We start from the raw sequence: 27,394 nt of genomic DNA, 5'->3' as shown, positions 1-27,394 counted from the left end.
CATCCAACCACAGTCAGAGTTTAGTGCTGCAGCTGGAGCCATGATACATCTTTGGGGTCCACACGACAATGCACAGAGTGGATTTTGACACAGTCTTTTCTCCCCGCTTTTCATCCTTTTTCTTCTGGTGGCCATCACTAGCATAATGGTGAAGACATGCATTGCATCTTGGATTCCTAGGTTATCTGGGGAGTTTGGAACACATTGCACAGCCACTAGCTCTTAGCAAGCTAGCTGATTACAGCTTGTCCAAAACATGGAATTTCAACAGCAGCCATAAGTTGCTTTAAGTAGAACGCATTTGATGCTTGGAAGTCACTTACACGTGGAGAAAAGTACAAAATCTGAAAAGTACCTCACTGAAGACTCCTGAATAAGCTTAGCAGTCATGGAATAAGAGGAAATGTCCTCTTGAGGATCAGGAACTAGTTAAGTATCAGGAAGCAGAGAGGAATAAATGGACAGTTATCCAGATGGAGGAATATAGAAAGTGGACTTCACCAAGGATTTCTATTGGGAATATACTTTTAAACTTGTTTATGAATGACCCAGAGTTAAGGGTGAGCAGTGAAGTTGCCAAGTTTTTTATGATATTAAGTTGTTCTGGGTTGTTAAAACAAAAAAGGTTGTGAAGAGCTCTGAAAGGGCACCTCCAAACTTAGTGAATATGGGGTAAAATGGCAGGTGCAAGTCTGTGTAAACAAATGTAAGGTGTGCATGTTTTGAGGGGCCTCGTAATTTCACATAAAAGCTCATGCGGCCTGAACTGTCAGTGACTGACTGGGAACAAGACCTTGGGATAGGATCGGACAAATTACTTGAAGATAAAGGCTATCATAGGCTGCTAGGGTTGCCATACACCTGGAATTTCCCAGACATACCCAGAATACTGCATTCGGAAGCAGTGTCCGGGCGGAAATCAGCAAAATGTCTGGGAAAATTCCATGTGTATGGCAACCCATGTTGGTAGTGTCGTTTTTGTCGATTTCCCTTAAAAATAGCTCAAAACTGTCAATTTTTGTTGCGATTTTCACTTTTTGAAATATGGTGACCCTATTGGCCACTATCCATGATAGCTATGTTCTGCCCCCATGGTCAGCTGCAGTACACTTCTGAGTATTAGTTGCTGAAAACTGCAGGAGGAGAGAGTGTTCTTGTGCATGTGTCCTGTTTGTGGGTTTTCCACAGGCATCTGGTTGGCCACTGGGAGAACCAGATGCTGGGCTAGGTGGCCCATTGGTCTGTTTTTATCCATTACAGTTTATAATACACCATAAAGCTTATGAATTTGTTGCATTTTAGCTTGGACCAGATGACCCTCATGGTCCCTTCCAACTCTACAATTCTATGATGCTATGAGCAGTGGAATAGTGCATTCAAGGACACATAGTGGTGCATGCAGGTACTAGCCTTTTTTTAGACCATGCGAAATGTTTTCAGTTTATGAAATTCATATATCAAGCACTCTTGACATTCCCTTAACCAACATCCTGCCCTTCAGAGTTATAAGATAACTTTTCTAATTTCAGTCACCCATTGTGGGATTTCAGTTGAAACCACCCAACTTTTTTTTAGTGCGGTTGCACAATAAATTTCAAGTAAACTTTCACTGGGGTATAAAAACATGTTGAATAATATATATTTGACAGATGATGCTGCAGATAGAATCCCGGTTGGAAAGAGGAGAATGCCAAATCTGACAGCTTGTCAGTTCCCTGATCTTCAAACCACAAGCAGTCTCTCTGGTAGTGTTGCATCTACTGTATCATCAGCAGCTGCTGGCTGCGATTTCCCTGCTCCTGGCTTTTGCTGACCCCACCCATAGCGTGAAGGGGATGTTTGGATGTGAATTAAATAATGTAGAAGAAGAAGATTGAAAAGACCAGAAAAGAAATAAGAAAGCGGGTGCCTTAAATGGCTTTCTTTTAATTCCATTTAATGAATGTGCAGTTTTACACAACTCTCTCTCTGCTTCTTAATCCTTTATTGGTATACACAATGTGGACAAATATCCACATGCACATTTCCCTTGAAGTAAACTGAGAGAATTATTTTGTTTAAATGTATGTTGCAAGTTCTAAGCACTTTGCAAACATCCTCTGAACTAACTTGCCAAGCCGTGGAACGCTACTGAGGAATTCTGCTCTAATCCTGAGCTCAGCTGTTGCATGCTTATTTTGTGTATAATTTTTCTTTGATTTTTTTTTAAAAAACTATTAATTGCACAGGTAATTATGCTGCCAAAGATAACTCTTTGTGGTGACCTTGATTTGGGGGGAAGGTTAAGCTCGTGATTCAGTTTTCCTCACGGAAATATGTTGGGCTTAAAAGTGCTGAACAATGGCTGGCTCATGTCATGCTCATTCTTAGGGAACTTCAATAATTACCAGTATATACAAGCTTGAAACAAAAAAACACAAGTGGTGATACTCAAGACCTAACAAGACATGAATGATCTAGTTGAGATTCCTGCATTGCAGGGTGTGGACTAGATGACCCTCGGGATCCCTTCCAAGCCGACAGTTGTATGATTCTATATTTGTCTACTCAGAAGTAAGGCTCATTGTGTTTAATGGGTTTTATTACCAGTTAAGTGTTTAAGACTGTAGGCTAAAGAAATAGCACTGTCCAAATAAATAGACTTTGTAGTATACTAATCTATAATATCCATAAATAAGTAACATATGTCAAAACTCAATAAGGATTTAAACTCACACCAAAGATGAACCAACACTCTTTTGAGCTTGCAGAAAATAACGATCAGGCATGCTGTGCTAAAAAGGCTGCCTTGTTTGCTAGGAATGGCACCATTCTCAAGTGATTCCAGCACTGGCACTTAATTTGGAGAAGGGTATGGAAAGGAAGGGATGCGGGTGGCGCTGTGGGTTAAACCACAGAGCCTAGGACTTGCCGATCAGAAGGTTGGCGGTTCAAATCCCCGCAACAGGGTGAGCTCCCGTTGCTCGGTCCCTGCTTCTGCCAACCTAGCAGTTCGAACGCACATCAAAGTGCAAGTAGATAAATAGGTACTGCTCTGGCGGGAAGGTAAACGGCGTTTCTGTGCGCTGCTCTGGTTCACCAGAAGCGGCTTAGTCATGCTGGCCACATAACCAGGAAGCTGTACGCTGGCTCCTTCGATCAATAATGCGAAATGAGCGCCGCAACCCCAGAGTTGTCTGCGACTGGACCTTTACCTTTACCTATGGAAAGGAAATGGTTGATTCTGGCATTAACAAACTCCCCAAAAAGGAAAAGGGTCTGCAGTATACTTACTGCAAGTCATGACATGATGCTTTGATTTTGGAGAACTGCTGTGCAAGGCATTGCCAAAGGGAAGTGAGTACGTGATGCCGATTTTCACTTTGTGGGGGTTTTTTTGTTTGCTTGCTTCTGGGTGTGGACCTAAGCAATCAGATGTAGCATGCATGGGCAAATATCCTAAGCATTACAACTTTTTCATGCCTCAACTTCCCATACTGAAATGTGTGTGACTTCCAGGTGCCTGGAAAACTTTTCTGTATTATTTAGAAAATGCCAACATGACTGGGCAGGGCTTTTTTTTTTTAATTTTAAGGATGGCTAAACCCAGAGCTGTCAATCAGGCTTAGTCTCTAACTTCTGCACCTGTAGGCACAGATGTGCTGGTGCTAGGAGGACCTTCGGCAGTACCATGAGCTGCAGAATGGACAGAATCTTTGACACTAAATGAATAATTGTGAAAGTAGTTAACAGTGAGCTAGTGGCATTATCTCAAAAAATAATAATAATCCATAAAAGCTTTTTCATAATACAATTAAAACACTTATCTAAATAAAAACAAAAACAGAAAGAGGAAAAGAAAATGCAGATAGCTGTCAAAGATAGCTCTTAACCCTTGTCTCACACAAAAAGAGGTGGATGCTCTCAGATTTCACGTGGGAGCTTTTCAATAAATATATATTTTCAGTAGGGGCACCTTCTAGCCTACCAGAACCTAGGGATGTTCATCAGAAGTCCTTGTCTGGGCCACACTACAGTTTGGGGTTAGGTGGCTAGTGACTGGAAGGCTAGTGACCTTCTCACTCATGCATTTGGAATATCCTCACCAGAGAAGCTCACCTTCCCCCTAGTTTAATGAATATCTGGTACCTGGTGATAACTTTAATTTTCAGGCATTTTAGTAATTTGGATTGGTTGACCTATGGCAACCTGACAGATTAGGTGGTTGAGTTTCCCATATTTGGGGAAACTGCAGGGGTCCCCACACCTGGAATGTAGTGGATGAGCCTACCCTAGAAAAATCTTCATGATCAAGGTATCTCCCCTGCCAGATAACCCAACTACTACTTAAAGGCTGTTGCCCTAAAATGCAAGAATTTTGCACCAGCAGCAAAAAGCCTGCTCCACTACGCTTAAATGTTCTGCTAACAGAATCTGTGATGCTGTATGGGAATTATGAAGAACCAGAAGTTCTCAAAAGAAGATAACCAGAAGTTATCAAAAGTTAAGAGGAAAATTCAAACCATCAATTTCAGGTATCTGGAGTCTGCAATGCTCAGCAACAGATAAATCATGTGAGACGTCCACTTTTCTGTTTCAGCTCTAAATGAAGAGTTTGCTCAGATCAATGGCAAACCCCTAAATCATATCACCACGACAATAATCAAATGTCACCCATGTGTGTGGACTGTCTCACCAAGAGATTTGTCTGTACCAATACTACAGCTTTTATTGTCACCTTGAAAAAGTAATTCTCCTAAATCTGAGGAAAATCAGGAAGCATCTTGAAACTTAGATCTGATTTTTGCCGACAGCAAGTTCCAGCCCTGACGTAATGATAGCTGCTGCCAAGCAGCTTTTAACTTACACAATCTTTTAGGATCCTTAGAGGACCCTTTGCTAGTTAAATAGCTATAACAGAAGAATTGCAGGTCTGACTTCTTGTATATCCAGTCTTAAACACATTCTTTCATTCTTTCAAACATATTTCTGAGAATGGTGAAGTTATAATACAGCTTATTTGGAAAGCAGTGTTAACATGTTTCATACCCCATCCTTTGGTAGGGAATATGGAATGGGGTCAAAGCAGTGTTATCAGCATTAAATATTTGATCATGAGATAACTGGTTGGAGTGTGATTAAGATGGCAAAGCGGATTCTCCTTCATGGAGCAACCATGACATCCCCTGTTGCTGAGCGGGTTAGTTTGGATGGCCACAAATTTGATTGGACACCTTCAATTGTTGCAGAAAATTTATTGTTGCAATTTTATTTGATTGATGTATATATGTTCCCTGTGCGCAGCGTTGAACTTCCTCTTTTTGCTGCGCACATCGGATCACACGCCCACCCTCCCTTTATTTAGGGTTTGTTTGCACTGACCTTGCTATGCCTGTCATGGGGTCGTCTGCCATTGGGGCAGGGGCCTGGTAGGAATTTTACCATTTGGCTGATTGGCTGGGGCCATTTGGGTTTGCCTACTGCGTAGCAAGTCGTCACAACTTGTAAGGTTGCGGTTAGGCATTGGTTAATTTTTTGGATGGTGGAGGGGATGTGGTTGGCTGTGCCTGCCTCTCCAATGCTGCTGCTGCAAGGGTATTCTGTTAAAGGAATCCAGGGGCTCGCCATGCTTTTGTCCGAATCCCTGACAAAGGGCTAGGGCCACGCAAGGGCCCCTGGGAGCATTTGGGGAGAGGTGAGAGCCTGGCACCCAGCTATATTCTCTCCCCAAAATTGTTTATCCTTACTGACTTCCGCACAGGTGTGCTTGTCAGTTCTGTTCCTACCTTCAAATGGGAACAGATAGTTGCTAACCAATGCCTAAGCAACCACTCACATACTGTAATTCAATAAAGTTGTGGCCAAAATTATGCCAAAAACCAAAACAAAAATGATGTGTGAAACGTGTTGTTATTCGGGGGTGTCTTGGGGGTCTTCAAGACGCAACAAAGACGCAACAATCCTTGGAGTCAACTTCTGTGGTGCTTTGATCTTTCCCCCTCAGGCCGTTGCAGATTTGTCTGGTGGTTTTTAAGGTGGCTTATGTTGTAAATCGCCCTGAGATCTGCGGATGCAGGGCGGTATACAAATTCAGTAAATGAAATAAAAATAAAATAAGAATCTAACTAAACATTATGTAAACTTGAGTATTGAACCCCCCCCCCCAAATTTCAATGTAGTTTTTAATAAACCCACTTTTTTGGGTCAGGAAGCTTCTTAGTGACAGGTTGAGTCAGGGTATGTACACATCATACTATTCCAGTCATATTCTTTCTCTCATTAATTCTGGGCACTGTCTTTTATCCTGTACAGAGTTATAACCTTTAACAAACTACAGTGCCCAGAATTCTTTAAGTGAAAAGATATGCTTTGAATGTGCATTAAAGGTATAGTGCATGCCTAGCCTCAGAGTGGAGAACTGACAGGCAGAGGTATGCTACATCCCTTCCCTGTCCCTTATTTTCTTCCTCAAACTGCTCTTCCTCAAACTGCTCTTTTATACGTTCATGTATAAAAAAAATCAAAAGGCTTGTATGAAAATTTGTATATTTGCATATGCATTTCTTCCCATATATGCATTTTTTTGCATGCAATTTTGCCAAGTATGTGCAACTTTGCAAGCAATTCCCCCCTAACGCAATGTGACTTCACCCCCTGCAACAGCCCAGTAGGCAAGCTGAATCACAAGTAAGATAGCTTTCATTCAGGAAAGTGCTAATGCAAATTAGGGTCTACATGCTCTAACTAAATAAAGAGCACTAGGGTCACATCAGCAGCCAAACCTTTGTTTCACTGACATATAAAGGAGTTGAAAGATATAATGCTTTATGCTGAATCATATCACAGGGTCTCTTGCATCTCTGGCATGCAGTGCACGCTCCTCTGCCAAGATTCATCTGTAGAGATAGGGGCACACATAAACAAGCAATGCAAATCAGAATTGTGGGTGTTTCCTTTTTCTGGCACCTCCAGCACAATACAGAAGCCTATGAAACTCAAAGAAACACCTCTACGCCTGCAGCATAATCTGTGACAGTGAGTAGACTGTGGTTCTGTTTATATTAACAGTGTATTCCATCTGACTCAATATATAGTGAAAAGTTGCCTATAGTTTGAAATGCCAAAGCATTGATTTTGAGCTTTCCAAGTGAGTATCTGGGAGATATGCATGTATAGAAAATGTCCCAACAAAGGAAATACACAGTATAAGATGAAATCGGGAGGGAAAACTAGGATGAAGGTGTTACTGGACTGAGGAGATTTCTGAAGTAAGGGTATTAAATGGGAACACAGAAATTAAGGAGGGAAACGCCATGGAAAAGTCAATAAATGTCTGCTTGATTGTAAAAAGGTGACAAAATCAATGGCAGAATTTGAAATGGGAAAGAGGATAACTTGACTGATGTTTTGAAGTCAGTGCAAAGTTCTTTAGAGAGATTGGAAACATCCCTTAGCAACCACAGAGAAGATTTATTTCAAATTGGAATAACCCCCTCCTGAAATATCTGAGACAATTCACCAACTAAGGAGAACACATCACTGCCAGGGATTGGCAGAAAGATGTGTTTATGTCTGCCAAATGATAATAACGTTATCTACTAAATTCTCAGACACATGTCTATTTCACTCCCAGGGTGTGGGATATAGATGATTTCACCCATGCAAGGTTTTCACAGCATCCACCTGATGTTGGTGGTATCAAAATGTCAGCCTGTGTTTGTTCCCCATTTACTCCAGATCTACCCTTTATGCTGTTCTGCAAGGTGTTCTGCTGAACTGGGCCAGTGAACAGGTAGTCATGTGGAATCTATGAAACTATTGCGTGTCGAGGTACCCAAGCCACCCCAATAAAACACAATTCACACAGATTTTTTGTTTAAGGTTTTTGGCATAATTTTGGCCACAGCTTTATTAAAATACAAAAAATGTGAGTGGTTTGCTTAGGCATTGGTTGCGACTAGCTGTCCCCACACCCGCGAAAGTCAGAAAGGGAAAACATTTTGGGGAGAAAGATGGAGCTGGGAACCATGCCTCACCTCTCCCTAAATGCTCCCAGGGGCTCTTGTGTGGCCCTAGCCCCTTGACAGGGGTTCGGACAAAAGCATGGCGAGCCCCTGGATTCCTTTAACGGAATACCCTTGCAGCAGCAGCATTGGAGGGGCAGGCACAGCCAATCCATGCCCCTCCACCAACCAAAAATCAACCGATGCCTAACCACAACCTTACAAGTTGTGATGATTTGCTACGCAGTAGTCAAAAACCAAATGGCACCAGCCAATCGGCCAAATGGACAAAATTCCTACCAGGCCCCTGCCACCAAAGCAGACGACCCCATGACAGGCATAGCAAGGTCAAGCAAACAACCCTAAATATAGGGAGGGTGATCCAATGCGTGCAGCAAAAAGAGGAAGCTCAACGCTGTGTGCCGGGAATATAAAACTTCTTGGCTGTCAATCAAAAAATGGCAACAACAAATTCTCCCCAATGACATGAGGAGTCCAATCGCAATGGTGGCCAACTACCTTTACCCGTCCAGGAACAGTGGGATGTCTTGTAAGACCCCACCGCAACACATGCTCTCCATGAAGGAGAACACGCTTTAACAGTGTTCAAATGTAGCTTATAACTGATCTCCCTAGCATTGCTAAGAAGCCAGCTGGGTGGTGCCTGTGAAACCTTAGGCAGCACCCCTTTTTAAAATTCAACAAAGCAAATCAGAAAATAAAACTATGTAGGTAAAAAAATAAGCCTGTCTTGTACTAGTCGTCCCTTGCATTACTTCACCATACTAACAATGTTATGCTACTCCTTCTTCCGCTAGGTTATGATACACTGATACTGATTCACACAATAAAGAATGATAAGCCCTTACACTGGCAATGAATGATCTCTGACATAAGAAAACAGCTGCATCATCACTTATTACTACCTAATGTGTAATACATGAATCATAACAGAGCTCCTTCACCAGATTTGTTAAGGCAGGTTTCAAAATACCATCCTTCAGACAAGGTTCAAATGTGCTGTTGAAAGTCTAAAATGGCAATAAGATATTACCCTCTTGCTTAACCCCTTCTATATATAAATAGATAAAAGTTTTTATTTGTTGAAATAGGACTTTGTTTCAGCTATCTTTGTCAGACAACTGCCTTTTTAGTTACTATACTCCCTCCTTAATGGGTTGCGTAACAATACACCCACACTTGGAAAATGATGAAACTTGAAGCTCCCAGATGTCTGCATGCTAGAAATATATACCTACAAGATGTCTCCAAAATTTCTGTTGCTTCACAATTTCCCTTCCAGCGAAGATTAAAGGACAGCTGCCCCAGACCAAACAAGCAAACATCCACAATAATGGAAACACTCCATAGCTGACTGCAGTGTTGGCTATGTTACAAAACCATGTTGCCACCCTCTTCTGACATATGTAAAAGTGAATGTTAATGCTGAACATCTATTTCTATTTGAAACATAAACGAACTGTTTGTAAGCTGCAGCTGGTCCGGAACATTGATGCTTGTTTGAATTAAGGTGTATTTCTATATAGCTGTTTTCTCTAGAACCGGCATTCATTTGTTCACTCAATTATTATGGATCATCCGGATGACATCATTGCCATCCTGTTGCATTTGCAGTATTTATTGTGGTACTCTTGTCTTTAGTCAGACCTGGTTCCTGGTTATTGCAGTTCCAGGAAAGGCTGGCAAAGTGTTATTAAGGTCCCTGGCAAAGGAACAAGCACAGGAGATGATGATGTTCCTGGTGATGCCCCACCTTTTCCTGGTTGTATTGCTAATGGGCTATGTGGAGAAAGACATTTACTGGGACAGGGTTTGTTTTTATACAACATGGAAGAGTTGCTGTGTATGTGGAGTTATGCGAAGGGTTAAGCTTGTATTATTAAGTAGGTGGTTGGCAGCTGGCAGTTAGTTGTGTAAGACCAGACTGCGGAGAGATGGGTTCTTCTTATACAGAAGTAGTGGGCTGTAAAAAAAAATCTTCTGATTGGCTTGCTAGGCAAATTTTTTGGGAACTTACTGGATTGGAAAAGTGGTCTGATGAGAGGGAGAATGCTATGCCATTCAAATTTGATTGTTAGAAGGGCAGGCTGGCAAATAAAAAGGCCAGTTCTACCAATGTTCAGGGAAAATGAGACTAGGAAATGCAAGGGAATAGAAGAAGGAGCTGGGTGAAAAGGCTAAATATGAAGAAGACAGGAGAAAAGGCAGAATATGATGGAAGGCAGGAGGCTATTGAAGTTGGGAAATACCTGGCAGTATAGTCTGAGAGAGCTGAATTTCTGGCTTCAGCTGAAGATTGTCAGAGAGGTCATCGAAGGACTGTGAGCACTGAGGAAGAGTTCAGCCAGGAGCTTCTGGAGCTGACCAGAGAGAGAAAAGTCTAGTCTGCAGATTCTTCTGTACCTGGTGGTGTTGAGATTGACTGACTGGAGAGAAGAGAATAAAGGTACAGTGGTACCTTGGGTTAAGTACTTAATTCGTTCCGGAGGTCCGTACTTAACCTGAAACTGTTCTTAACCTGAAGCACCACCTTAGCTAATGGGGCCTCCTGCTGCTGCCGCACCGCCGGAGCACGATTTCTGTTCTCATCCTGAAGCAAAGTTCTTAACCTGAAGCACTATTTCTGGGTTAGTGGAGTCTGTAACCTGAAGCGTATGTAACCCAAGGTACCACTCTATATGGCATATACATATAGGAGAAGGAACTAAGATTTTACCATCCGTTTTATATAAGCGTCTCCATTTCCAGACAACTATAGTTCTATAAATGAAGGTAAACAGCATAGTACAGGTATATGGTGGCAGTGGTTAAAAAGTGTGAAAAGTAAGTGCCATGGTAGGAGTAAAGTAGAAACTTTTGTACACACTTGGTGAATCCGCAGTGTTAAATAGAAGCTGGTTCTCTAATATGAAGTGGAGACTGCCCATGTTTTTTTAACAACACTTAATTGTTGTTCCAGAATGAGTGAGGTATACACTACTGGGAATAAGCAGAGTATGGCTTTAAAAAAAAGTATTTTCCATTCCTGTGGGTTTGCAACAACACAACTACAGTTTACCCTGCAGGTCTGGGTTTGGTGCAGCCACTCCTTGACTTTGTCTTGACAAGGGGAAAGACTTGACAAATGGGTGGTAGTGGATTGGTCAGGTATAGGCAAGTGCAGCTAAAACGATGCTCGGCTAGTTCAGGGGTGAAGGTGCAAATTTGCAGGTTCTGTGACAATCCTAGATCTAGCAAGAAAGAGAATGAGGAGAGGCCTAACTGTAAAACTAACCAAGTCAGGGAAGAAGAGTAACTGAAGCAGTCTGAGTAACCAAAAGACTAAACTGAGAAGGAAACAAAATTAACAGGAAACAAACCTAACCACAAACTTTGCTGTGGATGTTATTTGGAATGAATCATTTGTTCTCATCATCTTCAAAGTAACATTTCCCCTTCGATTCTTCCAATTAACTGTGTTCTATCAAAAGCTCATAAACAATGCCATATAAAAATTCTGTGGAGTCCCAAGAAATATGGTTTGAGTCTTTCCAAGCATAGGGTACCTTTACAATTGATGTGAAAAGGGCTGAATGGGAGTGAGCTTGAAGTCCATTACGGCTGTGCCATAGTTTGGTCTTTTTGACTGAACCAAGCTTTCGCATACACCTAACTGTTCTCTCACTATTTTCAGATTCTCCACAGCTCTTTTTTCTCTTTACATGCCCTCCATGGAGGTTTGATGGTCCTATGCAAGCATTGCTATGAAAGTGAGCAGCTTATCAGGACACGTGGAGGCACCATGAATTCTTCCACGAATTTCTTTAATCCAGTTTTATTTTTAAACCACATTCTCCTCCCATCAGTAGTTTCTGGGCTTGACTTCTTTCCTTTTTCAGGCATAGTCTAGTCTGTTTCATCCTTTTTGTCAAGGTTGCTGGTGGACGTCATGTGTGCTTGTATTAACTGGCTGGTATTCAAGATGTTTAAAAGTCATCTAAAGCTAAAACCTCCCCTTTGCTGCCATTTCTGATACAAAAGCTTTTAGTGAAGTCAACAGATGGTTTAGCGTTCAGTGAGTGCTTTTTCTTTCCTCCTTGTACTTGGCTACTGTCTGTTTTTTCTTCTCTAATGAACTTTCCGTTTAAGACTGTTTAGAAACAAAACAGTCAGTATTGGATAGCTCTGTGGAACTCTGATGGAAGCATTTAACAAAGCATTTTACTTCTGAATATGAATGAGTGTTGCCTCTTATTTCAGTTAAAAGTTATTTATAGTTTTTCACGGTGCTTTTTAAATTGATTGTGCAAAGATGCTTGGCCAATAGCATGAACAGTAATTGCATCATGGACATTTTGAATGCAAAAAAGGCTGCTCACTTCACATTGTCTGCTTTTGGCAGAAGACTGTGCTATGGCTTAATATGATTATTCATGGACTTCCTTCTGGCTACATAGCCCAAATGAGTATGCTTTGTTTTGCTTTTGTTTTGTTTTAATCTAAAACAATTGATCACATATAAATTTCAGTATTCCCCCAGCTTGCATTTCCCTTAAGTGGCTTCAGCTGAATTCTTAGAAGAGTGCCAGAAGAGGTTAAAATCTGTTACCCCCCTTGCGTAGTAACTGGGATTACACCAAAGGTTCTCTGTGCTGTGAGCTGCTTTCCAGTAAGGTCATTGGTGACTGGCTATGCTTTTAATGATCTCTACTTCTCCAGAGGCCATGCCTGATCATCGTCTAAATTGACAAATGGTGACTTCACTGCCTGAGCTCTTCAGTTTTCCTTTGCAACATCTGCCGCAACTGCACAGCTGTGCCATATTCTGATGCGGCCCAAAGACTGTTGTTCTATTTTGAGGTGAAGCTATTGTAAATCGCATAATGTTTAGCATAGCAAGGAAGGGAGTTTGGCCAGCGTTTTGACACCGTATGGAGGATGGCGGTGTGTTTACCCCAACAACGGTTGTCATACAGATTAAGCATATTTGAAACTCCTGTTAGCAGCATTAAAAAAAAAAGAGAAGTGAAGAAAAAGAGAAAGCGGTTGTTGCTGAGGAAATGAAAGCAATGTCTTGTTCCTACTTGTACCTACACAATGTGCCTCCATTTGCTTGGCTCAGTGTTCCTTACTTCATCTCCATAAAGCTGATTTAATGTAGTTATTTAATGTGCCAGATTAGATTCTGTGGCAGTCTAATCCAGGGGCAGCCAGCATGGTTTTGAACCACAACGCCCTTCGCCCTAGGCTATTGGCCATGCTGGCTGAGTTGTAGTGTACAACTGGAGAGAACCACTTTGCCTGTTCTCTGCTCAACTCATTATGAAAGCACATACATATACAAGGTAAGCCATTGTGGTTTGGTGGTCAGAGTATTGAATTAGGAATGGGGAGATCTGGGTTCAAATCCTTACTCAGCCTTGAAGCTCAGTGAATTTGAGCTCATCACTGTCTGCTAACTTCTGAAAATAAAATGGGGCGTGGTGGAGGGAGAAGAACAATGTGTGCCACTCTAAACTTAGAGGAAATATAGGATGACAAAGTAGAAAGGATAAAATCTAAGGCCTTCATAGGATGGCTGATCTTACTTTCAGAATTAAATATGACTCACTTTTTCTGCACTACAAAGTGCTAACTATGATATAAATAACTTGCTTGGAAACTGCTTGGGAGACTCTGGATTTCATCAGAAACTTACCTGGTTCCTTATTGAAAAGGTCAGTCAGGGTTCACAAGTTGCACTTGAATAGATTGCTGGCCCATTTCTGCTGAGCATAGCAGCTAGGAGGTATGGTGCTCACCCTCCTAGAATATTGTCACTAGCATTCCAGAATGCACATGGGGTTCCATTGCTGACAAACTGATATCAAAAGGGTTCCCTAAAAAAAAGTAAGAACAAAAACAACAAAACTTTAAAATGGTGTTGGAGACATGTCCAAAAATCCACAAATGTTTTTTATTGGTGACACCTCAGTGGCAAGTAATGGCAGGCAGACAAGTTTTTCTGAAAGGCAAGTTGGCCATCTTATTGTTACCCAACTGCTGGGAATTTGGTACATTCTCAGGCACAGGCTCAAGCCTCACCAGCAATCAGAAAACAAATTAAACATGCCCCAGAATACTTTGCAGTGCACAGAATGTTCTGTGGTAGATACAGCTAAGTAGCACTTTTTAGAAGTATGAAGCTTTGAGGAACCAACATAGCATGATCAGCAGTTTTGATGCCATTTTTGTAAGGTTTTTTCCATTGCTCATTCCATGTTCCCAGGGCTCAGCAACTATGTCTCCATATGTTGTGGCAAGAGCTTCCTTTCCCAAGAAAATGGATTGGGTCGTTGACACGATCGCCCCTGAGCGCCCTCTCCTGCTTTGTGTAGCCTGCTTGGCTCCCTGGTATTCTCCAGAGCTTTGGGCGAGGACACAAGCTCTCTGCGACTTGTTTGCAAAGCATTTTGAGGATAAAATCACTTGTATCAATCCCCTCACCTGCCTCTGAGCCGTGACCTCCCTCAAACCACTGTTGTGAATCTATACTGTCTTCCTCTTCCCTGGAAGGGTTAGGTTGGGGAGGCTGTCTCCACCATTCCTGCTGCCCAGTCCCTGACAGTGGGTGGCATCACTTTGCGGTGGTTCTGGTCCTACTTGGATGGTCGTTTCCAGAGGGTGATGTTTGGGGAGTGCTCTTTGGCCCCGTGGACTCTTCAGTGTGGGGTCCATCAGTGTTTGATTTTTATGGAAATAATGCTGATTTTCTATGAGCTTTTAGATACTTTTTGTGGGAGAGGAGTTATTAGTTCATTTTTGTTTTGTGTATTTTGAGTTCTCATTTTGTATTTTTCTGTTGTGACCTGCCCTGTGATCTTTGGATGAAGGGCAGTGTACAAATCTAATAAATTGTCATTGCCATCAAGGTGGCATACATCAGCTTTTGCTAACTTGCTATAGATGTTTTAGAGTACAACTCCATAAACTCAAGTCTGCAAGGGTTACTGGATGTTACTGGTGAGAGTTGGTACCATGTTGGTCAAGGCTAGCACATGTAGTTTCTCCATTCTTTAGGTTAGCCTGAGTCACAAGTGTGTGACCCAGTGTCATACAGTGAGTTTCATGGCCTAGTGGTGATTTGTCTTTGAGCATATATTGCCACTCTAACCGCTACACTGTGCTGGCACATACATCACTCTGTGGTTTGATTCATGACGCCATTCTCTTTGAAATTGCTAGTGGACAAAGAATTGGACGTTGCTTACAGGAAGTAGAGCTTACTGGTGCCCTTCAGCAAATCAGTCTCTCTTAGCCTAAGTCTGCTGTTGAAGTCTTCGCTGATATCTTCTTCTTTGGCGATCACTCATACCAAAGTAAGATTGTCTTCCATAAACTTGGTCTTAACAGTGACTCCATAAATGACTGTGGAGGCCAATTCTGGATCCACACGTCCTTCCACAGTGGGGACATAGGTTTCTGGGTGGGAGTTGATCACGGTGAGGGTTTGCCAAATGTGCCTTCCTCTTAGCATGTTTCTCCCTTTCATCCTGAGTTTGCGCGTCTTCAAAGCCCATGACATCTTTGGTAAAGGCTGTTCTCCAATTGGAGCGCTCGCAGGCCCCGTGTTTCCCAGTTACCAGTGTTTATACTTCATTTTTAAAGATTTGCTTTGAGAGATACTTTAAACCTCTTTTGTTGACCACCAGCATTATGCTTTCCATTTTTAAGTTCGGAATAGAGTAGTTGCTTTGGAAGACGATAATCAGGCATCTGAACAACATGACCAGTCCAACAAAGTTGATGTTGAAGAATCATTGCTTCAACACTGGGGATCTTTGCTTCTTCCAGTACACTGGCATTACTTCGTCTGTCTTCCCAAGCGATGTGTAATTTTTTTTGGAGACACTTCAGCATATACTTCAGCATTGGTCTAGGCATGGGGCAAAATGTGGATATTAATGCTTTAATATTTAAATGCCATGGCTTATACCACTCGTGCTTATTGTCCACGGATAATAAATCATCCCCCATGTAGATGGAATAATCATGCTCAACTTAAACAAACCACAATGGGCGACAAACAAAGCAGATATACTCAAGAAATGCTAGTCGCTTGAGGTGACTTTCTCATCAAGCTAAGAAGCTAAATGGGAAGACTGCACCCCATGCAACACCCTGTGGAATTTTACTCAGACGTATCTCCATGTCACCAATCATCCTGTCTGTGGTACTACTTTATTACTCATAGTTGTCTGTAGCCATTATCCAGTGGAACATCTAATCCTAAATACGCTTGCCAATTCATATGTCTGTGACATTTGTGAAATCTCTCTATGGTATCTTATTATCTTAAGTTTTAAATACCACACTAGCCAACCTTTTTTGGTAAAGAGATGCTGTCACCCTCTTGAAACAAACAATATGTTTGAAAACAAAATATATTTTCCAAAAGTAAAATATAAAGTAATACAATGGTCTCAAGCTGGTTCATGGATGATGTCTTTGGGGACAGGCTCACCTATAGGAACCCGATTCTCTGTTCAGCTTCAATAGAGCAACTGAAATATTGGGAAATACAGTGGTACCTCGCAAGACGAATGCCTCGCAAGACAAAAAACTCGCTAGACGAAAGGGTTTTTTGTTTTTTGAGTTGCTTCGCAAGACGATTTTCCCTATGGGCTTGCTTCGCAAGACGGAAACGTCTTGCAAGTTTGTTTCCTTTTTCTTAACACCGTTAATACAGTTGCGACTTGACTTCAAGGAGCAACTCATAGAACGCGGTGTGGTAGCCTTTTTTGAGGTTTTTAAAGACTTTGGTGATTTTTGAAGCTTTTCCAAAACTTTCCCAACACTGTGCTTTGCAAGACGAAAAAAATCGCAAGACGACAAAACTCGCAGAACGAATTAATTTTGTCTTGCGAGGCACCACTGTAGTTATTCTTTAGTCACCATGGGACGTTTGTTTTAATTGCTAAGCATTGCCAGAAGTAGTTGTGAAGCTCAGCTTGCATTGTAAAGAGCACTCCTGCTTTGTGTTTAGAGTGTTTTATTGAGAACCAGGGGGGAAAGTAAAAGACCTGGAATGGTATTGCTCAGTGTTGTGTATAATGCTGAATTTCTATTTTGATGTCTTTCAACAGTGGGGTGTAAATAAATTAAAAAGATGTGACCTTCCTTTTGCCAATGCATTGTAAAAAAAAAGAAGCACGCAGGGGGGGGCGGGGCGGAATGGTCCCGGTTGTTCATATATTAAGAATGCCAGAAAGAAATTTTTTACTAGGTTGTGTAGGCCTGGCTACTGTAGTCACTGGAACTAAAGCATGCAGTTTCACCCACTTTAAAGCACAATACAGTGGTGTCCCGCAAGACGAAATTAATTCGTTCCGCAATTTTTGTCGTCTGGCGAATTTTTCGTCTTGCGAAGCACGAAATCCCATAGGAATGCATTGAAAATCAATTAATGCGTTCCTATGGTCAAAAAAAGTCCAAACAAAGCCAAATTTGGTACAACAACAGTTTATTAACTGCTCTTTAAAGTCACACATACTGTAAAGAGCAGTTCAAAAATTGAAGGGAAAATAAATTAACTTTATAAACAAAACATGTCTTTGTTTTTAGACAAAGAAAACAAAGTCGCGAGACGTTTTCGTCTTGCGAAGCAAGCCCATAGGGGAAATTCGTCTTGCGAGGCAAATCGAAAATGGAAAAACCTTTCATCTAGCGAGTTTTTTGTCTTGCGAGGCATTCGTCTTGCGAGGTACCACTGTAATTTTATTTCAATGAAATTTGGGATTGGTAAACTTCCTTTGTGTTGCACCCAATGACTTTTCTCCTGATAGTGATTATATTAAACCATCTGGCATATTTGAGTCAGGAAACAGAAACCAGATTAGAGGAAAATGTAAACATTAATCAAAGTTGGATCTGAGATGAATTTCATACTACTCAATGCATATTTTCCTTGTATTTATGTGCTGTGAAATCAGACATAATTCATCAAAAAGCCATTGGGTTTTTCAAAGCTTCACACTGCAGCTTGGTTTTATCTGTAGCCCAAATAAATGGTAATGATGAAGACACAATTATTGTAATGAATCTGATTTAACACATACATACTGCACATACAAATATGAGCGACCAAACTAAGGTCCGTGAACAAGGTGTGTTTGAAAAGAAGTTGTGTGGGTGTGATAAATACTTTCAAGGAGCCTGAAGTTTGGGACAGGAAGGTTAAGGAGAGGCCAGAATGACTATAAATGTTCCAAGTTGCCAGGCACATCTATTGTTAAAGACGTTACTGGTAAATGGCCTAAAATGGCTAGGAAATAGATACCTCTCTGAAATGTGAGAGCCAGTTTTAGCAGAAAACATGTCTTTCTCCCCCACTCTCCCTGAAACAGAAACACAAATTGCAGTTTTGAGTGGGGCAGAGAGAGAAGACCAGCCTTGAACTCTGGAAAGCACCCTTTTGGGGATTGCCTGTTTCTGCAGAACCGACAAAGGGCAATAGATTTTGCTGTTTGTGGTATATAAGCTGCGCCTCCACCAAAGCTCTGAAAGGAAATAAAAACCAGTCAAACTTAGCACAATTCAGAGAGGTGGAGCACATGTAACAATACGATTAGACAGTTTGTGGGAGATGCGTCTAGTGGGCATGTTGTAATTTGACATAGGAACTGCAACGGGAATTTAGCCACGCTGTCTGATAAGGAAACAACCTGTGGAACTCCATTTTAACCTGGTTCCGTTTCCAGATATATAAAGATTCAGAAAGCAGCATAACAAAATGCAAATGGTTTAGAACAGAGGTGGATGTTATTGGTCTCCAACCATATCTTCTTTGATTATTTGTCATACTGGCTGAGGTTCATGGGAGTCTCAACAGCACCTGGGAGGGCTACATGTTCCCCACCTCAGAATTCAACAGACTGAAAAGATAATTTAGCTCATGCTTGGCTGTACAGAAGCTTTATGAGATACTAATCCATAAAATGCCTATTGGTGCTCATATTCAGGGACAAATAACACAGCACAACAGCTTAAATCTGAATTCAGGGCAAACATATAGAAGAACGATGCTTTGCGCCATCAAAACCCTAATATTATTGGAGCTTACAGGCTCCACTTCTCACATCCTGCCCATGTCTCAAACATTCTGCTCTGAACCGCAGAAACCAGAAACGAAAATCCCAAAGTTAGATGAGCACTTCCTGGTCCCCATGGCAACCATCTGCAGTTTTGCATGCTTAAATACTAGTTCTCTTTGCCTTTTTTTCCGTGAAGCAAAGCAATATTTCTGCAAATACTTTGCTGCTGCAGTCACTTTGATGTGCCTACACATCTCTTAATTACATGGTGCACCAAGTTTTAAAATATAAAATGGTAGCCTGTCTGAGTGTGAAACCTGCTGGTTCTGTACTTAAAAAGGAAAGAAAACACAGAGGGGAAAATAACCCTCATTATTATGCACATTCAACATTCGTCATAGAGGAGCAATGTTTGCATATACTTATTTCAAGTAACGGATGCAAAGCCAGGCTGTTGTGAATGATTAGCTCTGTGTGGTTATGTTAGCAGGGATGAAAAAGACTCTTTGGCTCTTATATTTGAGCCCTTGGTTTCTGAAAGCCACATGGCAATTTCCTAAACAAATATCACTTCTTTGTGGGAAAGTTGAGTGTACTGTATCTGTTCCCCCACGTCTGCATGCACTGAATAGCCACACAGTTGTGGTTTTGGGCCATTGTCCCTTACCCATGATGAAAAGGAGGCCTTAAACATGCTTTATGCAAACTAGATGCCATTTTCCCACATGGAAGGTGATATCCAGAGTATCATCATATGGGAAGTGTCTTTAAAACAAGGCACAGAAATCTCTCTGAAAGAGAGATAGTCGCTTGGAAAGGATTCAAATGTGTATACTTCAGCCTAAACTGCAGCTTTTCCTGAAGAAAAATAGTGGCCAAGTGACAAAGAACGGAAAATCATCAGAGGTGTTGACAGAAGTCTAAAATATTGTATAAGATGAGAAGACATGTTGTACGACTGTTGGAACTGATATGTTTAAAAAATCAATAAAAATGTATATAAAAAAAGAAAAATAGTGGCCATTGGGAAGCTTATTGTAGTAGCATTTAGGGTTCTATGTAGTAGCATATAGGGTTGCTTAACAATCTCCCCAGCAGCCATTTTTCCTATTCAGCTTGCAATTTCAAGCCATTGGAGATGTGGTTGGAAGCGGGTCAGGTGGAAACAAAGACCCAATTGTTTTACTGGTTCTGCCAGGAGTGGGGCTTTTCAAATCTCTGTAGGGAAGGAACTAATGGAAGGCAGGTTCCCTCTGTAGGTGAGGGCAGAATCACTGATAATTCTCCATCTTGCTTCTGTCATATCCTGCCACAGTAGTTGCCAACAGGCATCAGAATCATGGAGGGAGAAGAACAAGGAATGTGGCTCATGGAGGACAGAGGGATAATTGTTTCTGAGAAAAACTAGAGTTGTGGCCTGACTTCAACCATCTGGTGGAGTTTTGTTGCTACTGTCCTCAGAGCTAAAAGCTTTTGCTCTGTGTTAGGACTGAAATGTGAATCCATTGCAAATTTCACTTCCAATTCAGATGGACCCTCAGTAGGAAGTGCAGCAAAATCCCTGCTTCATTCTTTGTAAGGGATTGTTGCCACCACTTTGCCCAGTTCCCCTTCTTTATCAGCCGTGGGGCCTACAGCTGACTAGCAATGGTCTTACAGGGCGTTCTGCTGCAGAGGTTACAGGATACAAGGCAGATAGAAGAAAAAGAAGACAGGCAAAGGCTTGGCTATGAAGGCTTGTGCTTGTGGGTTAACAATCTCCATGCTCTTTAAAATGTGAAACAAACAAAAAAAAGTGAAACATGCTCAGGGGCATTTCATGGTTTCATGTTGAATCACCAAAGTCTTATGGGCTGGCCAAGATTAATGATTAGGACAATTACAGCTTGTTCGAGTTTTGCCTCTCTTAAGAGCCATTATTAAACAATATTGGCTTCCAGCTATGGAACATCACATGGTGTCAGGAAAACAACATTGCCATGCCTGTGCCTGCCAGCTATGAAGGACAAAGGGAGAAGAAAAAAGCTGGGGCCCAATTTCTGATTGCATTGCAAATGGGATGGAAGACTTAGGCAACACAAGTCTATCATGCTTAATGGATCAGCAACGGACACCACTTAAGGGCACTTCTCTCAGATCACAATTGAGAGGACTTCCTTTAGGATTGCCACTGGCTCCTACTCTTATCTCCTTAACAGCAGCTTTCTCTGCAGACATTAGCAGGTGATATTTCCATGCTGTGAGAAGCATTACCCGCTCCCTACCTCTGCTAAAGCAGAGACATCACCTTGCCAACAAAGGTCTGTATAGTTAAAGCCATGGTTTTCCCAGTAGTGATGTATGGAAGTGAGAGCTGGACCATCAAGAAGGCTGATCCCCAAAGAATTGATGCTTTTGAATTATGGTGCTGGAGGAGACTCTTGAGAGTCCCATGGACTGCAAGAAGATCAAACCTATCCATTCTTAAGGAAATCAGCCTTGAGTGCTCACTGGAAGGACAGATCATGAAGCTGAGACTCCAATACTTTGGCCACCTCATGAGAAGACTCCCTGGAAAAGACCCTGATGTTGGGAAAGCACGCAAGATGGAGAGCACAAGGAGAAGGGGATGACAGAGGACGAGATGGTTGGACAGTGTTCTCGAAGGTACCAGCATGAGTTTGATCAAACTGCGGGAGGCAGTGGAAGATAGGAGTGCCTGGCAGTCCATGGGGTCACGAAGAGTCGGACACGACTAAATGACTAAACAACGACAACCTCTGCTATAGTCTGTCTTTCTTATTAGGGAAGGAGAATATTTAGGATGGTGCTAAGGGCCTTAGAAGGACACCATTTACCTCCTGTATGTTTGATTGCATAGGCGCCGACTCCATGGGGCTTGAGGGGGCCCGAGCCCCCTCAAAAATTCGTTTGGGGGGGCTCTGCCCCCCCAATAATCTCCGGCGCCCCTCCAGCAGAGCGCCATCGCCGCCCCTCTCCCAGCCCAAAATGCACAGGGAGGGGCGGGCTGCATGCCTCCTGCCCTCCCTCCCGAGCAAAAGCTCCACGCAATTTCCTTTGGAGCTGATTAATAGGCGCAGCACGCTCTCCCCTATTCGCTCACGAGGAGGCGGCGCCACTTTATTTGCATATTCATGAGCTTATTTATTATTCATGAGCTTTCCCGGGCCCCCCCCAATATTTTTTATAAGTCCGCGTCCCTGTTTGATTGCACGATGTTTTCTGACACAATGGTTTATTTGATGTAAAGCCAAATTATTGGAGAAGGGCTGTAGTATTAATACTGAGAATGTAGTCAGGAATTAAGCCATGATTTTAAAAAACCTTCCAGAGAGAGGGAGAGGGAAAGTGTGTGTGTGTGTGTGTGTGTGTGTGTGTGTGTGTGTGTGAATCTGAGTTCCTCTCCCTCATACTATGACTGGTTTATGCCACTTGCAAACTGGGCCGCAACACTTTGCAGAATTCCAGTTAAAGGAATGCTTGACAAAAGTTGTGGACAACTGCAAATTTGGCACATGAACTTTGTTGTTGTTTAGTCGTTTAGTCGTGTCCGACTCTTCGTGACCCCATGGACCAGAGCACGCCAGGCACCTCTGTCCTCCACTACTTCCCGCAGTTTGGTCATACTCATGCTGGTAACCTCGAAAACACTATCCAACAATCTCGTCCTCTGTCGCCCCCTTCTCCTTGTGCCCTCCATCTTTCCCAGCATCAGTGTCTTCTCCAGGGAGTCTTCTCTTCTCATGAGGTGGCCAAAGTACTGGAGCCTCAGCTTCACAATCTGTCCTTCCAGTGAGCACTCAGGGCTGATTTCCTTAAGAATGGATGCGTTTGATCTTCTTGCAGTCCATGGGACTCTCAAGAGTCTTCTCCAGCACCATAATTCAAAAGCATCAATTCTTCGGCGATCAGCCTTCTTTATGGTCCAGCTCTCACTTCCATACATCACTACTGGGAAAACCATGGCTTTAACTTTGTTGGCAAGGTGACGTCTCTACTTCTCAAGATGCTGTCTAGGCCTGTCATTGCCCTTCTCCCAAGAATCAGGGGTCTTTTAATTTCGTGGCTGCTGTCACCGGCACATGAACTAGTCTTTACTAATTGTGACTTTACTAATTGGTGAAGAGATTTATGCATTTATTTATTCCTTGGTATGCTTGACAAGGCCAGTGTTGCCTTCGAAAGGGGAAAAAATAAACGTAAAGAATGTTGGGTAAGAATGCCCCACTTGCTCCCATGTTGGAATCCAAGCACAGTTGCCATTCTGCTTGTGGAAGATGTATCCTTTGCACTTGCAAGTGCTAGTTCTCTTCATTAAATAGTGAGCATTCCATGCTTACAAAATCCGCATAACCCACCTTTGCATTTCAAACTAATACTTATTTCAAACTTGAATGTAGATACGAACCTTGAACATTTCCTCTCCTCTTGACATGTTCTGTTCAGCAAATTTTTCTGACGCAAAAAAAAAAAAAAAAGGATTTTGAACCAATGCCAGTCCTTAGAGAAGGTTTATGCTAATGTAAATAGATATGTTTCAGATTATATAGAAAGTATTATCAAGAGGAAACTAACTCCAACATGCTCCTGTCATGGAAAACTTCATTTGTAATGTAAAATAACTACTTATCATTTCCAAGGCCCTTTTGTGCAGTGCTGCCCACCAAATTCTGAGATACGTCTTGAGTGTAAGGTCAAAAACGTAAAATCTCCTCTGCTCCTTCCAGAATTGTATGGTTTGCTTAAAATGCTTTTGGTTAAATAAATGGTTCAATAACGCCAATAAAATTTTTACTAAGATTTGGAAACAGCCAAACATCTGATACGGTATTTAAAATGTAATGGCCAGTATCATTGTGTAATCAGTTCTTTGTTTTTCTCTAATTCACAGATTTGAATATAAGTTGCAGATATGCAGGTGTTTTCCATGTTGAGAAAAATCGCCGTTATAGCCTTTCAAGAGAAGAGGCCATTGAGCTTTGTAAAGCTCTCAACAGCACCCTTCCAACATGGGACCAGATGCAGAAAGCTTATGACCAAGGATTTGAAACCTGCAGGTAGGAAATCTACAGGATAGTTTGTTTTTGGGAATTGAAGTCCAGTAACGACTGGAGCGACACTGGTTCCCCACCCCCTGCCTTAGAACAAGCCTGTAAAATAGGACAGCACAGTAATCCGACATCTTTCATTCAGCCCCAAGGGTTCGCATATGCGAAAATTGTGTGTAGTCAAACGCTTGGAGCTGCCCCACGGCAAGCAGGTGAGGGGGAGAGAGAATATCTCCAGCACTCTCAGAGCTGGTGTGCTGAGGGGGCCTTGCCCAGCAAGCCAGGTGGAGCACTTAAAAGTTTTTTTTTGCACCAGGTCCACTTGGCTTAACCAGCATGAAAAGAGCTTTTAAGCACTCAACTGTGCTTGTGGGGCAATGCCTGCTCAGTGCAATGGTTCTAGAAGGCTAGGGATGCTCCTGCGAGATCTCACTGAGCATCCCATAGCGTGCCGAGCAGGTGTGGCCCAGCAAGCAAGGTGGAGAGCTTAAGAGCTCTTTTTGCACTCCGTAACTCCAAGCAGACTCAGCATGAAAATAGCTTTTAAGTTCTCTTCTGCCTTGCTTGGGGACTTGTGCAATTTCAATCAGCCTGCCTTCAACTGCATATGGCTGAAATTGCACAGGTCAGATGCACGTAAGATGCGGGATTAATGTAGCATTACCCCATGTCAGATGGAGAGACAGAGAGAATAATGTTTTGTTTGCCTTAAGGCCACCTAGGCAGTACCCAGCCAAGGCAAGATTTGAGCGAGACTTCCCATCTCCTGCTGCTAATTACCCTGTTAGTCACTTTGCTGTGCCAAACATCATCATCAGCATTGCGTATAAGTACAATAAATATTTACCAACATTCCTGCCCACCTGCAGAGATGTACGTGCCACAGGGCAGCTTCCACATTGATCTGGCAGTTGGGTTGTCTGGAAGGGATTGTTACTTACCTTGGGCAACTACATGGAAGCAGAACCGCAGCCTAAGGGCAACATATGCCTCATTAACTTAACATATTAAATTAGCTTAGGCCGTGTGTGTGGCACCATTACTAATAATTAAATTTTATGAACATGCAACCGAGGGAAAGCAAATTGATAAAGCACCACCTTCTTGTCTATAACACAACCACCTAAGTACTCCTAAGTCCATTCTGTCAAAAGGTTTAACTGCATTGCTTTTGCATCTTTATGATGTGAATTTTATTGCTGGTTTGTGAGCTACACAGTGCTTGGACTTGTGTAAGAGTACTTTCAAAATGCGCGGAGTAAAGGCAAATTCATTGGTATGGAAAGTAATCAGCCTAATTAGCATGGTAAGTAATTAGATTAGTTAGTTTCTGATGGTGCAATTGTTCAAAAATATTTAACTGTGTATGGAATAAATGTCAAGCAGAGTTATTAATAGTTGCATAGTCTCCAGGAAGCATTAGCAAAAGGTCTTCACAGTCTTGTTTTCCCTAAGGGCCTGAGTTGCATTATTATTCCTTTTTGCAGGGTATGGGATATAAATTAATGGGATAAACAGAATTATAGTAGAAAAATATGAAGGAACCATCTTATCCAAAATACTGGTCAATGAAGGTATAGAAAAGTCTCTTCAGGCGCAATTGGCAAAATTCTTCTTCTTTTTTAATGCAGCGTTCTGGCTTTTTCCCACCCACCACCCCAAGCTGGGAGGTGTGGGGGAAAGCCCTGTTGTGTAAGTCCTCGTGCAGACTTCTGCTAGCAGGACTCATTAGTTGAATCCTGCCCAAGGAGCAAAAATGATTTAACTAATTCCTTTTTATTTATAGCCCATCCTTCCCAAGGGGCTCTGGAAAGGTTATTGCAATTCTAGATAGGGCCTTCTTGCAGTAATGGCAGTGGTGAGACTATCTACCCAGTAGATATTTTTTCCTATCTTTAAAGTATTCAAACAGAACGCATGTTCTCTTAGATCACAGCCACATGTAGTAAGGATGAGACGGAACCTTAAAGATCCTTCTAAATTTCATTGGAGAGATTCTTTCCATAATGGACAGCTGAATATCCCATATTATGATTTATTTTCTTATGCAAGAGGTTTAAAAGATTAGTAGGGTGCCTAGGCTTGTTACAGAGGATGAGATGGTTCAGGGTTGCTTTGTACATACCATGCTAAACAACCCTGGCAACTCTGTCACATCAGACATGCATTGGCTCTGAAGAAACAGGTTCTGGTTTGGTAGATTTTGTTGTTGGACACAGATTGGCAACAGCATGTTTTGCCAATGTTTTGAAATGTAGTGACCTTAATAGTACAGTGGAAATAGTGGTGGACAAGAATTACCCATGTTTCTAAGGCCCGGACCGTGGCTCAGTGAGGAAACTGGGACCTAACTGTTGCGTTCAAGTTCCACAACTGGAAGGGAAAAGGCTCCCGAAACTGTCTGTTGCATGATATTACCTTAAGCCTTGCTAGTTTATGGGAGATGATTTCTGAATATTTAATGCAATGAGTGCCTAAGGAAGATCCTAATTCAGGTCATAATGAAAGGGTGTAGGGTGAAACAAGAAGAGACTGGTCAAGGGGGCGGGGAATCAGAGCTTCTGCACCTTTTGTGGAGCAGGGAATTTCCACAGGTTTTAAGGCAAACCATTAGAGGAGCCCTGTCATATTTTGCAGGAAACTAGTGCCACAATGCCAGTGTCCCTGTGCATTCATCTGAAAAGGGCTTCACTTTCTGCTTGAGTTGGTCTGTTATTAAAAAGCCATTGCTATAGTACAGTGGCTTTACTGTACACCTCAGAACAAAAGAAGTAACACTTTTAACAGCCTGATTCTACACACATGTACTTGGAAATCAGTCCCAGGTTGACAGGGATCACATTAATGGGGTATAATTTTCTGCACCTCAATCCTGAACCAGAGGGTTGTATCCAGCACTGCATGAACAGCATTCCACTCATGAAATAAGACGTTTTATTCTTCTCCAGTCTCTGCTCACCCCTCAAAATCAGTGCTAGCTGCTACACAACCTCTCTCTGAGGTTGTGCAGTCGACTGCAGAGGAGGGTGGGAAAATCTGTTGCACTAGTGGGTGATAGTTGCACAAATGGAACAGCAGCATTCTATACAAGCCAGAGTTTCAGCAGTGGCTACCTTAGAGCCTGTCCAAATTTCTGCTTGTGCCTCTGCTTTCCCCCAAGGAAAACCCACTCTTTACCACTGAACTGGATCAAACGCTGATTGGGTTTTACGCAGATTGATGCTTGCCTACAATTCAGCAGGTTTCAAATGGAAAACCTTTAGGACCCGTGCTTTCTATACAGAGAGTAAGC

General features: G+C 42.1%; 1 protein-coding gene across 13 annotated transcripts in view; it reads left to right on the top strand.

Annotated features, from left to right (window-relative positions):
- The window catches only part of CD44 (CD44 molecule (IN blood group)), a 71,135-nt gene that overhangs the window by 7,895 nt on the left and 35,846 nt on the right, over positions 1-27,394 (top strand). For all 13 annotated transcript variants that reach the window (XM_077929148.1, XM_077929149.1, XM_077929158.1 and 10 more), the window contains exon 2: positions 23,946-24,111. In XM_077929148.1, the coding sequence (XP_077785274.1) occupies positions 23,946-24,111 (166 nt within the window). The remainder of the gene's footprint in view (positions 1-23,945; positions 24,112-27,394) is intronic.

Source organism: Podarcis muralis, chromosome 1 (assembly GCF_964188315.1).
Source record: "Podarcis muralis chromosome 1, rPodMur119.hap1.1, whole genome shotgun sequence".
NCBI lineage: Eukaryota > Metazoa > Chordata > Lepidosauria > Squamata > Lacertidae > Podarcis > Podarcis muralis.
Note: the sequence above shows the minus strand (reverse complement) of the source record. Positions and strands in the feature narration are given on the sequence as shown.